Here is a 13,507-nt window from a genome sequence, read left to right as displayed (position 1 = left end):
CAGGCTCAGGGAGGGGCAGTCTTCTGCTGAGACTGGATGGGGCTGAGGGAAAAAACCAGGAAAAAGACATGCCGTGAAGGGGGGCAGAGATCGATCACTAATGATTAAATGCAGAGTGATGCATACGGAGCAAAAAGAGAAAGAAACAGTGCATCATGGGAACCCCCCCACAATCTACGTCTAAAGCAGCATAACCAAGGGATGGTCCAGGGTCACCTGATCCAGCCCTAACTATAAGCCTTAGCGAAAAGGAAAGTTTTAAGCCTAATCTTAAAAGTAGAGAGGGTATCTGTCTCCCTGATCTGAATTGGGAGCTGGTTCCACAGAAGAGGAGCCTGAAAGCTGAAGGCTCTGCCTCCCATTCTACTCTTACAAACCCTAGGAACTACAAGTAAGCCCGCAGTCTGAGAGCGAAGCGCTCTAATGGGGTAATATGGTACTACGAGGTCCCTAAGATAAGATGGGACCTGATTATTCAAAACCTTATAAGTAAGAAGAAGAATTTTAAATTCTATTCTAGAATTAACAGGAAGCCAATGAAGAGAGGCCAACACGGGTGAGATATGCTCTCTCCTGCTAGTCCCCGTCAGTACTCTAGCTGCAGCATTCTGAACCAACTGAAGGCTTTTTAGGGAACTTTTAGGACAACCTGATAATAATGAATTACAATAGTCCAGCCTAGAGGAAATAAATGCATGAATTAGTTTTTCAGCATCACTCTGAGACAAGACCTTTCTGATTTTAGAGATATTGCGTAAATGCAAAAAGCAGTCCTACATATTTGTTTAATATGCGCTTTGAATGACATATCCTGATCAAAAAAGTGAATAAAATTGGTCCTAGCACAGAACCTTGTGGAACTCCATAATTAACTTTAGTCTGTGAAGAAGATTCCCCATTTACATGAACAAACTGTAATCTATTAGACAAATATGATTCAAACCACCGCAGCGCAGTGCCTTTAATACCTATGACATGCTCTAATCTCTGTAATTAAATTTTATGGTCAACAGTATCAAAAGCAGCACTGAGGTCCAACAGAACAAGCACAGAGATGAGTCCACTGTCCGAAGCCATAAGAAGATCATTTGTAACCTTCACTAATGCTGTTTCTGTACTATGATGAATTCTAAAACCTGACTGAAACTCTTCAAATAGACCATTCCTCTGCAGGTGATCAGTTAGCTGTTTTACAACTACCCTCTCAAGAATCTTTGAGAGAAAAGGAAGGTTGGAAATTGGCCTATAATTAGCTAAGATAGCTGGGTCAAGTGATGGCTTTTTAAGTAATGGTTTAATTACTGCCCTTAAAGGCCTGTGGTACATAACCAACTAACAAAGATAGATTGATCATATTTAAGATTGAAGCATTAAATAATGGTAGGACTTCCTTGAGCAGCCTGGCAGGAATGGGGTCCAATAAACATGCAGATGTTTATTGGACCTCCCTCTCACTCGTCTCCCTCTCCGTGGCTTCCCTCACTCGCCTCCCTCTCACTCGTCTCCCTCTCCGTGGCTTCCCTCACTCGCCTCCCTCTCACTCGTCTCCCTCTCCGTGGCTTCCCTCACTCGCCTCCCTCTCACTCGCCTCCCTCTCTGTGGCTTCCCTCACTCGCCTCCCTCTCACTCGCCTCCCTCTCCGTGGCTCCTCTCACTCGCCTCCCTCTCCATGGCTTCCCTCACTCGCCTCCCTCTCACTTGTCTCCCTCTCGCTTGTCTTTGTCATGCAGTCATTCAGATTTTGAGAGCTGACTGTAGCAGCCAGATTTACCAAGAAGTACAACAATGTTTGTATAATCAGTGACTTGGAAATGTTCCTGTTTTAAAATTAATCCTCACATTAATGTGTCCAGTTACTTATGAACTCTGAAGTTGGAGGCAGTTTGCAAACAAAAGGCTCATCTGGATACTGTGGCGTGTAAATCTCAGGTGTTGGGGGTCACTGGTCCTTTCTGTCGCCACATTCTCGCACCTCGTTTTAAGACCTACGTGTGCACTTAAAGAACGCGGGTGTTTAACTGCGTCAGTTGTTCACTACCGGACACATGTACTGCTCACCGTTTTGCACAGGATGCTAGACGTGACCAAATAAGACTTTTCCCCTGCATGTTTTACTATTTATTTGTTTCTTATATGAATGAACAGAGAACACGAGCGCTGCCTGTAGAAAACATACTCCACATACTGAGAAAGTGTAATCAACGTTTCCTCTCTGGTCCTTCCTCAGGCACCAAGGTGAGTACTTCATACTCACTCTGAGTGAGTACTTCATACTCATCATTCAGAGTGAGCCGCCACCGTGCAAACTGCTGAGAGCAGATTTACAGATCAAACTTTTTCTCTGTTTCAGGACATGCAGCAGACTCGCTCAGACTCTCACCTTTGGAAGCTCCCACTCTGACTTGGAGCCATCGGCGCTGTAGTAGTACGGTCGGCCGTGGTCGTCCACGTGTTTTAACCACTGTGGGCACACAAACACACTTCCTGGTTAATGTGTCTGCACAACACTGAAGGCACTGGTAAGTAGGGTTGGGCGGTATCTACAACACCTCTGAACCTTCCTCAAATGGTACTTCGTATTTCCGCAGTACACAACATATGCATTACAGATTTTACAAATAACTTTCGACATGTCCAGTTCTGCTTTTCCCTTCAAAGCAAAAAATCCAAAATGCGATGGTGGGGGTTTTATCCCTGCGCCACGTAGCGAGTTGTCCGACATTCTCCACTTTCAATTTAAGATTTTTTTTTTGTTCCCTGTGGACGGATGTGACATCGCGTTGCCAGGTAGAGAGTCGAAAAAAAGCATTTCGCCCTCTGCTGGATAAAAGCGGTAACTTTTACAAACCCGACTGATAAACGTAGTCTAAAATGAAGCATTCATATTTAGACAAATAATATTTTTGTTAACAAAATCGATTTAAAAATCGTAAAAAAAAAAAGCTGCGATACTTATGTGATTTTTTTCTCCCACTCCTAAAATGAAACAACAACAAATATGCAGAGAAACTTCTCGCTGCAGCCTGCACGGAGCATTTAATCCGGCCCACATCCAGGTGTTACATCAGAAGCCACGCCTACATCCATTAAGACACCTCTACCACCAACTTTAAAACAGGAAAAAGCATTAGTAGAAGAAGATAGATAGCTTTGGAGTTTTTGTCCCGGGTAACACGGTGTGCGTCAGCAGCAGCTCAGGGGTTTTTGTTTCCAGTAACACAACATGTGTCTGCAGAAGTTCTGGGGTTTTTGTTTCCGGTAACACAACGTGTGTCAGCAGAAGTTCTGGGGTTTTGCTTCCGGTAACACAACGTGTGTCAGCAGAAGTTCTGAGGTTTTTGTTTCCGGTAACACAACGTGTGTCAGCAGAAGCTATGGGGTTTTTGTTTCCGGTAACACAACGTGTGTCAGCAGAAGCTATGGGGTTTTTGTTTCCGGCAACACAACGTGTGTCTGCAGAAGTTCTGGGGTTTTTGTTTCCGGTAACACGTGTGTCAGCAGAAGTTCTAGGGTTTTTGTTTCCGGTAACACAACGTGTGTCAGCAGAAGTTCTGGGGTTTTTGCTTCCGGTAACACAACGTGTGTCAGCAGAAGTTCTGGGGTTTTTGTTTCCGGCAACACAACGTGTGTCAGCAGAAGTTCTGGGGTTTTTGTTTCCGGCAACACAACGTGTGTCAGCAGAAGTTCTGGGGTTTTTGCTTCCGGCAACACAACGTGTGTCAGCAGAAGTTCTGGGTTTTTTGCTTCCGGCAACACAACGTGTGTCAGCAGAAGTTCTGGGGTTTTTGCTTCCGGCAACACAACGTGTGTCAGCAGAAGTTCTGGGGTTTTTGCTTCCGACAACACAACATGTGTCAGCAGAAGTTCTGGGGTTTTTGCTTCCGGCAACACAACGTGTGTCAGCAGAAGTTCTGGGGTTTTTGCATGTGTCCAGGAAGTCTAGGGTTTTGTGTAGGCAACACAACGTGTGTCAGCAGAAGTTCTGGGGTTTTTGTTTCCGGCAACACAACGTGTGTCAGCAGAAGTTCTGGGGTTTTTGCTTCCGGCAACACAACGTGTGTCAGCAGAAGTTCTGGGGTTTTTGCTTCCGGCAACACAACGTGTGTCAGCAGACGTTCTGGGGTTTTTGCTTCCGGTAACACAACGTGTGTCAGCAGAAGTTCTAGGGTTTTTGTTTCCGGTAACACGTGTGTCAGCAGAAGTTATGGGGTTTTTGTCCCCAGTAACACGGAGTCCGTTAGCTGAGTTTTGATCGCTGACAAAGTAGCCTCAGAGTTTAGAGAGCACGTTACACAGCAGATGTTTTTAATGGCTGATACTGTTGGGGCTTTGGGATACTCTGGGTCATGGTATTACCGCCCAACCCTACTGGCAAATGACACAAACTTAAAGTTGACTGTTTGCTGTGTGAAATCTCAGACTGTACGTAATTTGGTCCTAAATCCCTATCTTTTCTGGAAATGACAGTGAGACTACTGTAAGATACGAGTGCTTAAATTCACTGCACATCATTTAAATTAATTCATATGATCTTGACAAATACATTGTGCAGAGTATTTGAACACTGAGAAAAGAGCTCTGTGTGCTTTATGCAGATTTTAAAAAGTTCTCAATGCAGAAGAAATACAGGTCCTTCCCTTTATTTAGAAATGTGCCATAACCTGCTCCCCCATGCAAGACCTGGACAGCACCACAGCAGAGAACCCGAGCAGTTGGTACCTTTTCGTTAGTATAGTCGCTGACGTACAGCGTGTGGCCATATTCGTCCATCTCCTCTGACCAACCACGCGGTGGCGAGCCATACTGGCTGTCAGACTGGCTAGAGTAGGTACTGAGGCAGGTGTCCTCCGACGACAGAGGCTGGAGATGACCAAGAGAGCGCGAGAGGAGCGGGTGGAAAGACGGCAACAGCAAGAGGGGCGTGGTCTACCATTAGTGCAAAGAGATGGGGGGGGATTGAGAGCATCTGTCACCACAGAGAAAAGGCAGCCATGCACCCAGAGTGGAAGTACAGAGTGACCCAACAACACCACATTAACACACAGCTCCAGCAGGAAGCTGAGAAACCACCACCAACAAGAAAACAAACAAACAAAACGCTAATAAATGATCATCATGTTTAAGGAATGAACAGAATGTTTGAAGCGGCAGTGAGTCATTTTCACCTATAGGTAACACTGTGATACATACACACCAAGTTACTACCTGGACCTCCTTGTTTGTGTACAGACTGTCACAGCCCTGCCCACCCCACATGCACCTTGACCTTATGATGTGGACATGACACACATATATAGTACATACTTGTGCATGAGATGTTTGTTCTGTTTCCTTTTTTGAAGTAAAATGTAACATTATAAACAAACCAGTGTTACCAACAAACCAGAAATATTCTGTTAATATTCCCAACAAAAAATGGGTATAATTGCCCATTTTTAACTACTTTTGGTTTTACCTTCATAATTTACCTTTAAAAAAAACTATTTATTTTGCCTTGTTTGGTGGCACTTTTTTCAGCACAACCTCACCTGTGTGGCCTTAGTTTTTCTTTCATTCTGACATACTACATTAACACAATGGAACTAAATTCCGAAAAAACATAACATCCAAATAAATTTTTTTTTACTGTGAAAACCACAAAAATGTTTAAGAAACTATTTTTATAACTTAGAATGCAAATATATATTGTATATTTCAAAACCATATGCATAAATGTAGCAAACAAAGTTACATAACTATTTACATTAAAATGGAGGAAATGCTTCAGGGCCCGTATGCACGAAGCATCTCAAAGTCCCCTCAAAGAGCTCCTAACTTAGCCTAAAATTTCCTGGCAAGTGATCCAGGAGGTGTTTGAGAGCAAGTCTGAGCAAGGACACTGAAACTCCTATCTTAGTGAGGAGGCGGGGTTGACGCTGTTGCTAGGTATGACGTGGTCCTGTAAGAACTGTGATTGGTTGTCACAGAAAGGGAAGGGGAAATAAAAAGTAAATGCACTCTGCGCACCTACATATGAATGAACAGTAAAAACAATGATCATATAACCATTAAGAAATAAGTAATTATGAAAATAATTTAATGTCATAATGATGATACTCAGCAAAATTAAATTCGAGTGATCGCCGGAGCGGTTGATAAACCTGTAAATTCTTGTGCTGCAATGCATTATGGGAGTTCTGGGTTTTGGGGTTTTAAATGTTGCTGTTGTGGTTCATGTTAGTTTAATGAGCAGACTGATTGAATGGGTGACTATGTGATGTCATCATGCCAATATAGACCAAAATCTCTGAGGAATGTTACCACTGTTGCTCTGGGCGTTGGTAAGGTTAGACCTTAGCTGTGTGAAGCGCCTTGAGGCAACTCTGTTGTGATTTGGCGCTATATAAATGAAAATAAATTGAAATTGAAAATGTTTCCAACATCTTGTTGAATCTATGCCTCATAGAATTAAGGCAGTTCTGAAGGCAAAAGGGGTCCAAACTGGTACTAGCAAGGTGTACCTAATAAAGTGGACTGTGAGTGTAATCTTCATACAGACTTCTTCCTAAATGAGAGGAGAATATTTTGGGTACATATGTAAAGCTGTGTGTTTACACTGAGCCCCTTTAAGTGGCTTGTACCTCGGAGCTGTCTCCGGTGCTTTGGCTGTCTCCTTTGGAGTGTCTGATGCTGTGGTCCCTAGTCCGAGGTGGCTTCCAGGTCCTCTCTTGAGTGGAGTGGTTGTAGTAGAAGAGTCTCCCGCTCTGATCCTTGTGGGTCTCCCAGTCACCCACCACATGAAGGGGGGCACTGGAGGGCAGAGGTGGTTGATTGGACTGGGTGATTTTCAGCTCCTGCAGGTTGGTGTAGACGGGGGACTCAGAGCGGCCCTGGCCCGAGGAAGACACTGTCTAATCAGGAAGAGAAAGCGGAGACGGGGAGGAAGCGGTCAGATCTGTGAGTGAAATTAAAGGTCTGTAAAAGTTTAATCATGAGGACAGCGAAGCAAGCTGAGCAAAAAGGAAAGGCAGTTCAGGCAGAGTGCAGCAACAACTGCATCGAGGTAAGACTGAGGAGAGAAGAAGCTCCAACTTCTTACAGTGTCAGAAGACCTCTCACCTTTATGACCCCATGACTGGCCAACTCTGTTACGTTTACAACATGAGCAATGAACTGCAGCCTTCCCCGTCACGCTCTGCAGCACCTCAGCATTATGTCCCCAGAAGAATTAGTCAAAAGTATGGAGAAGAAAAAAAAAAAAAAAAAAAAAACTACAGTGCCATGGGCCCTGTGGGTTACCAGCTCCATTAAAGCCCATTGGTTCCCAATTTTGGAATAAAAATGGGCATCATTTCTAAACGAATGAATTTACAGAATTTTTGGTGCGCAAACAATGTCAATGACCTTGTTAAATTAAAAGAAAAGTTATCAGACAGCTTGTGGAAACTGCTTAAAATGGCTATTTTTGGCATTAAAATGGCCGCCATTTTCAAATGAACAAATCTACAAATATGATTTTTAGATAGTAACAATGTCAATGACCCATATTATGCCCTTGCCAAATTAGAAAAGAAGTTAGACAGTTTTTAAGATATTACAATGAAAGGACGATGCCGCCAACTACAGCAGACCTCGCTTGATGACACAGGGTTAGTGGCCTTCAGGCAGTGACCCCCCCCCCCCCAAAAAAAAAAAACCCTAAAGATGGCACTGGGGCCAATTAACGGCTTCTCATTGATTGGTGCCACATTCATTAAATACCATTAAACTCGTCCTGTGCACGTGTGTTAGAGGAAAATTCAAGTACCGGATCAGGACTCTGTATCACCTGAGACTCAATGCTCAAGGACCCCGACCCTGAAAGGGGTCATTGTTCATGTCTATAGATGTGAGTTTCACTGTGGGCAGGGGGATCTCTCTCTCGCTCTGTGTGTGTGTGAAGCAGGTGGTAGCATGTTACTTGATGCTAACAGGTGTTTCTCCTCAAAGACAACATGTTTCTAGACCAGGAGGATGTCCACTCTTTAAAACCCTTTATGTATTTCAGTGCAATTTTATTTTATTTTTAAACCAACAGAGCCTGAGAGTCCATTATATTGGATTATTTATTTTGGATATAGTGAGATTTAGCACATTACAGAGCTAAACAGAAGCAGAAAAAAGAGACTAATAAGGATCAATGGTGACAAAGCTGATGAAGTCAAAGCGGATCTTGTGCTGAGTAAACGTGCAGGGCTGCAGAAGGAAGCGGCTCTAATTATGTAAGGGAGTGACAAGAACTCAAGTACAAACAACTATCACTGTACACGCTAAAAAACAAACAAAATGGTATGAGAGTTAGTGCACATTAAGCCTTGAACACGACAGAGTGTTGAAGTCACCTGACATTAGAAACATTACAAACTGTGATCAGAGTAATGTGCAGCAATAACAGGATCTTGAGTTCACAGGATGATTGTGAAAGTTGAAACTGATTGCAGATGTTTTCCTGTAGAGCAGGACTGAAAACCGGATGAAGCGATGAAGCACAGCTTGTTGGTAAAAAAAAAAAAAGATCGTGTATGCTGAACTCATTTTGGAAAATCAACTGCCATAATTTTAGAAAGCCATTAGAAAGCAGTTTGAACTTCAGGTCTGCCCCAAAATACTGAACCACAGCTCCAGAGGTGCCTTTAATGGAAAACCTTCGTCCACATGACCCTGACATACAACAGATCCAGTAAGTGGGCTGCTTGTCATGATGACTTCATGCTGGCACTACAGAGGACAGACGAGGAAGACACTGGAGTCATAAATAATGCCGGTGGCCTCTGGCCTCCCAGCACAGCTCTGTGAGGATCAACAGGAATGAAATATGAAACAAGAGAACCCAGGTGGGTTGGAAGATCAATAAGAGTATGAATAATGTTATCAGAAGATGACAAACTAAAGGTGGAATATAATATATTGTAAAATCATTCATGTTGTCTTACACACTCGTGACCACCACGAAAGCTGTGCGGCCTTTTGGTTTTTAAAGATTAATATAATCTTAATAATTACAATTTTAACCCTCTGGGGCCGACGCCGCCGTATACGACGGCTAAGACCAAGCTTTACTAAATTATAAATAACTTTTGAATGATATGAGATAGAAACTTACTTTTTTTTGCTGAAAAGGTAACTCCACAGACTTTCGAGCCAACCATCGGCCATCTTTGTCCTCCTCATAGAAGCTGTGTGATGACGTGCGCAATGTGGGTGTCCAATCGGAATTGGTTCACCGTCACATGGTTTTCCAAAATCCAATCGTAGGGCAGATTTACATCACGTGAAAAGCCAAAGATCGTTTTCAGGAGTGATATGTTACTAGTTGGACTGTTTAAATAGCCCCCTGGGTGCTCCAATGAGTACATACTATTCCAATGTCCCCTGCACCATTACGCACAGCGAAAGTGAAAGCAGGAGCACACGGAGAGCCTCTGATGACAATCTCACGTGCTCAAACAAAGAGTGTGTAACTACCAGGATTGCGCCACTAGTTTGCATGTGAATGTTAATGGATAACTCTGTTGCTTTCTCGGTATAAAGCACTGTTTACCATATCAATGGACAAGAAAACACATAGACCGTTTTGTATATATTGTCCAAATGTGCATTTGTGTTTATTGTTTGAACCTTTTTGTTGTACAGTCTTTCACACAAGACCTCAAATTACCGTTATAAAGTGTCGGATGCAGGGAGAGCTGTTAACAGCAATAATAAAACATTTATGCCAGGTGAGCGAACTGTCCAAAAAATGCCCTTGGACCCCAGAGGGTTAATAAGGGATTTATAATAGGATTTTGACAACATGGGAAAAAAAAATCATGCCATCTGGAATTTGCCATGGAATTCCCACAGATAATAAACATGTTCTCCTTGTTAAAACGTTACAAAAACAAACAGACAGAACAGCTGGATTTCAGCAGAAAACTACATTTGGTCAGTTTTGTGAAATTTGAAAGGCCGTACAGCTTTAATTATTAAATTATGAATCAGGCCCTTCATACTAGGCTCTGGAGAACCCAAAACTAAGTAAAACTAAACAAAAAGCACAAACAGAATCCAGGCTCAAACGCAGCGAACAAGCTCCAAAAATACAACACTTCTGGGAGGAATTTTAAATTAAAGGCTTTCATTGCAATTTGACAGCAAATAAGAAAATTATTTAATTGATGGATTGGAGGCTCCATCAGCTTTTGTTTAGCCATGGCAACAGGATGCTCCTGTGTGTAAAACAAACAGAAGCAGCCACAGACGGACAAAAGGCTGAACGGCGCAAATGTGTTATTTTGTTGTTGTTGCTTTTACATTTCTTTATTCTTTAGTGCTTAACGTGGTGTAAATGTGCACTTCTTAATGAGTTTCATTTTGGGCAACAACCAGTCTTGACAAAAGAGAGACACAGACTCCATTTAATAATACTAATGATGAAATAATAATCAACTACACCCAAACAATATGTTGATTTTATTTTCTGTCTTTTTGTATCTCAGGAAGTGGCAAAGCTGCCTTTCATAGCTTTGTTTTTTTATTTTATTTTTTTTTTGCCCATAGATGCCTTTTTAATATTCTTGACACTTTAAATGTTGGGATTTTTTTTTACTTGTAAATAACAGATAATTTTAATGACAAAACATTGGGATACAACAGTGAAAGTTATTGGTGGAGTAACTGAATGATAGACAATATTCAGGTTAATCAAAAAAATTGATTAACAGATTATAAAACTAATTCTTTGTTGCAGCCCTAATCAATACCCAAATAAAAATCAGCTTTCAGTTATGTAAAACAGAAACACAAATAAATTAATTTCTCTAAAAATCACATCTTAGATATGCAGCTTGTTGGGAAGAAACAAAAAAGCCACGACTGCAGAGCTGCTGTGCAGAACAGGACGCCTTGCTGTGTGCCATTTTTAATTGGTAACATAAGTTAATCTGTAAATGTGCAGCATGCGAAGCTGCAGCTGGAGCGTGAGCTCAGACTGAAGATAAGACTATTACCTGGGGCAGTGAGCGGCAAAAAAACACGTCATCTTCTTCCAGTGCTGTGACTGTCTGTGAAAAACTTTGCCTCAGACGGATCATTGAAATGTCCTCAACCAAAGATCTGAACTCAATTCGCTGCTCTTGTTTGCTGCATGCAGAGTTCAGCTCTGAAAACGCGGCTCTGCAGTCTTCCTGTAAAATGCCGAACATGTGATTTGGTGTGTGGATCTTTCAAAGGGGAAATTGGGTCATATTCCACAAAACCACATTTTACTCTCAGCGCTCACAATGTTCTACAGTTAAACATCACTCAACTACTAGTTTTTGAACCCTGCAGAGCCACACAAACCAGACCTGAATCTGACTGAACATCTCTTTAGAGATCTGAAAATGGCTGTGCACCGGCGCTCCACATCCAACCAGATGGAGCTTCAGAGGTGCTGCAAAGAGGAATGGACCAAACTGCCCAAAGATAGGTGCACCAAGCTTGTGGCATCACATTCAAGAAGACTTGAGGCTGGAGTTGCTGCCAAAGGTGCATCAACAAAGTACTGAGCAAAGACTGTGAATACTTATGGACGTGTGGTTTATTAGTTAGTTTTTAATTTGTTGTGAGTAAAATTTTGAGGGGGAAAAATTATTTAATCCATTTTGGAATAAGGCTGTAAAATAAAATGTGAAAAAACTGAAGTGCTGTGAAAACTTTCTGGATGCAGGGTAATGGTAACATCAACAAAACGCCACAGCCTGTAGTGCCACGCCGACCCGTTAAACATGCACAGGGTGTTTCTGAACTCCATTACAGCAGCGGTAGTTCCTGAGCAGCTGGCACTCGACATGTGGTGAGAACAGAAGGACTGCCTAATCAATACTGAGATCTAAAGCCAATGAAGCGCAGTGGGACATTAAGAGGTCGACCTGTAACACAGAGGGAGCTGCTCTCCTTCCAGCTCGCTGCTGTGCTTCAAGTCAGTGTTACTGCAGAGACATAAAATGAACTGCACCATCACCAGTGTCCACACACAGAGCACAAAGCAAAATAAGTTACGTTAAGTACCGTTACGTTGCCTCAACTTGCGAGAAAACTACTTCCTTTCTGTATCCAGTGCTCTATGCCAAAAATCCGCCAAAAAATGAAAGAAGTTAAATTTTTTCAAATCAGAGCATTTGTAATGATCCATAATGAATTTACTTACAAAAAAATTAAACGTGTTTAATTTTTTTGTAATGATCCATAATGAATTTACTTACAAAAAAATTAAACATTTAATTTTTTCAAATCAGAGTATTTGTAGTGATCCATAATGAATTTACATCCAAAAAATTAAACGTTTAATTTTTTTAAATTAAACATGTTTAATTTTTGCGTCCGTTCTGCATTGCCCTTTGCGTACCTCAGCATATTGTGGTGTTAGGCTACATAAACCCAGCGTTGTCATGATGGTGCATGACGCAACTCTATGCTGACCCGGTGTGAAAGGGGCTTGAAAATGAAAACGCTGGTGGAGATGATTTTAGGTCATCAGCGATGATACTTTGCAAATAACCAATTTGGATGGTTTCTTTGCCCTTTATGAAACAATAGAATGAGTCTGCTGCTTACACTCCAAAGTGCTGAAGGAGAGTGAAGATAGAGCTTTTTCTCAGTGGCACAAGTGTTCAGTCACGCTAGGGTTTAGTTTATTTTTATATTTTTAAGTAAAATGAGTTAGAACTTGTCACTCTGTGCTTCTTGTCCTATGGTGTGTCCCATTTATCATCATCCAAAAAAAAACAAGTGCTTTATAAAAATGGAGTGCATTGATTCAAAATCATCCACATATGCATCATGAGGCATCTGAGAACTGATTTTTTCCCCCCTCACCCCGAGTGACCACAGATGATACCTTCTAATGCCTAATTCAACATTACCACAAATGACTGCAGTAAATTTAAGAACATAAAGTTCAGAAGTATGTTTTCTGACAAAGTCCTTTTTTCAGACATCAACTTAAACCACTGGAGCTTCTGTAAAGTTTGCTGTAAAAACATTCACATCAAATGGACTTTCTGTTACACAGACTCCCTGAAGTCATTTGGTTCCAGAGGGGCTCACTGTGGACAGAAGCAGGAAGTTGGTGCTTCTCAGCACACAAGGCAAACTGGCAAAACAATGTAAGAACCACATTTCATGGTCATTTAAAGCACCAACTGGAAAATTATAGTCCAGTCTGTCCTCACACATGACTGCTTTCAGCACATGATTAACTTGACATCTACAAGTCAGTGTGGCTTAAACACAGACGGACCTCTAAAAAACAAACAGCTGCGCAGACGGACAGCTGCACAGACTAACCTCTGCAAAAAACAAACCGCTGCACAGACAGACTGCTGCACAGACTGACCTCTGCAAAAAAGGACCGCTGTGCAGACGCCACTTTACACAAGCACCAATGAGTAACAGTCTTGGAATATATTAACACCCACTGCAGCCCTGTGTGTGTCTGTGTGTGTAGTGAAAACACAGTCTAACCTTC

At 42.0% G+C, this 13,507-nt stretch overlaps 1 protein-coding gene across 7 annotated transcripts in view; it reads right to left on the bottom strand.

Annotated features, from left to right (window-relative positions):
• The window catches only part of LOC117506019 (rho GTPase-activating protein 12-like), a 72,314-nt gene extending 61,077 nt beyond the window's left edge, over nucleotides 1-11,237 (bottom strand). For 2 of the 7 annotated variants that reach the window (XM_034165554.1, XM_034165553.1), the window contains exons 1-4: nucleotides 11,007-11,236; nucleotides 6,621-6,890; nucleotides 4,720-4,926; nucleotides 2,381-2,461 (exon numbers count right to left, since the gene is read on the bottom strand). In XM_034165554.1, coding sequence (XP_034021445.1) covers nucleotides 2,381-2,461; nucleotides 4,720-4,926; nucleotides 6,621-6,890; nucleotides 11,007-11,201 — 753 coding nt within the window. In that variant the 5' untranslated portion in view covers nucleotides 11,202-11,236. Of the gene's footprint in view, nucleotides 1-2,380; nucleotides 2,462-4,719; nucleotides 4,927-6,620; nucleotides 6,891-11,006 lie in introns of all 7 variants that reach the window. The other 5 variants (XM_034165555.1, XM_034165556.1, XM_034165557.1 and 2 more) reach the window with 5 other exon arrangements.
• Nucleotides 11,238-13,507: the final 2,270 nt, after the last annotated feature.

The sequence above is a fragment of the Thalassophryne amazonica genome, unplaced genomic scaffold (assembly GCF_902500255.1).
Source record: "Thalassophryne amazonica unplaced genomic scaffold, fThaAma1.1, whole genome shotgun sequence".
Lineage (NCBI taxonomy): Eukaryota > Metazoa > Chordata > Actinopteri > Batrachoidiformes > Batrachoididae > Thalassophryne > Thalassophryne amazonica.
This window is presented reverse-complemented; position numbering and strand designations above follow the sequence as displayed.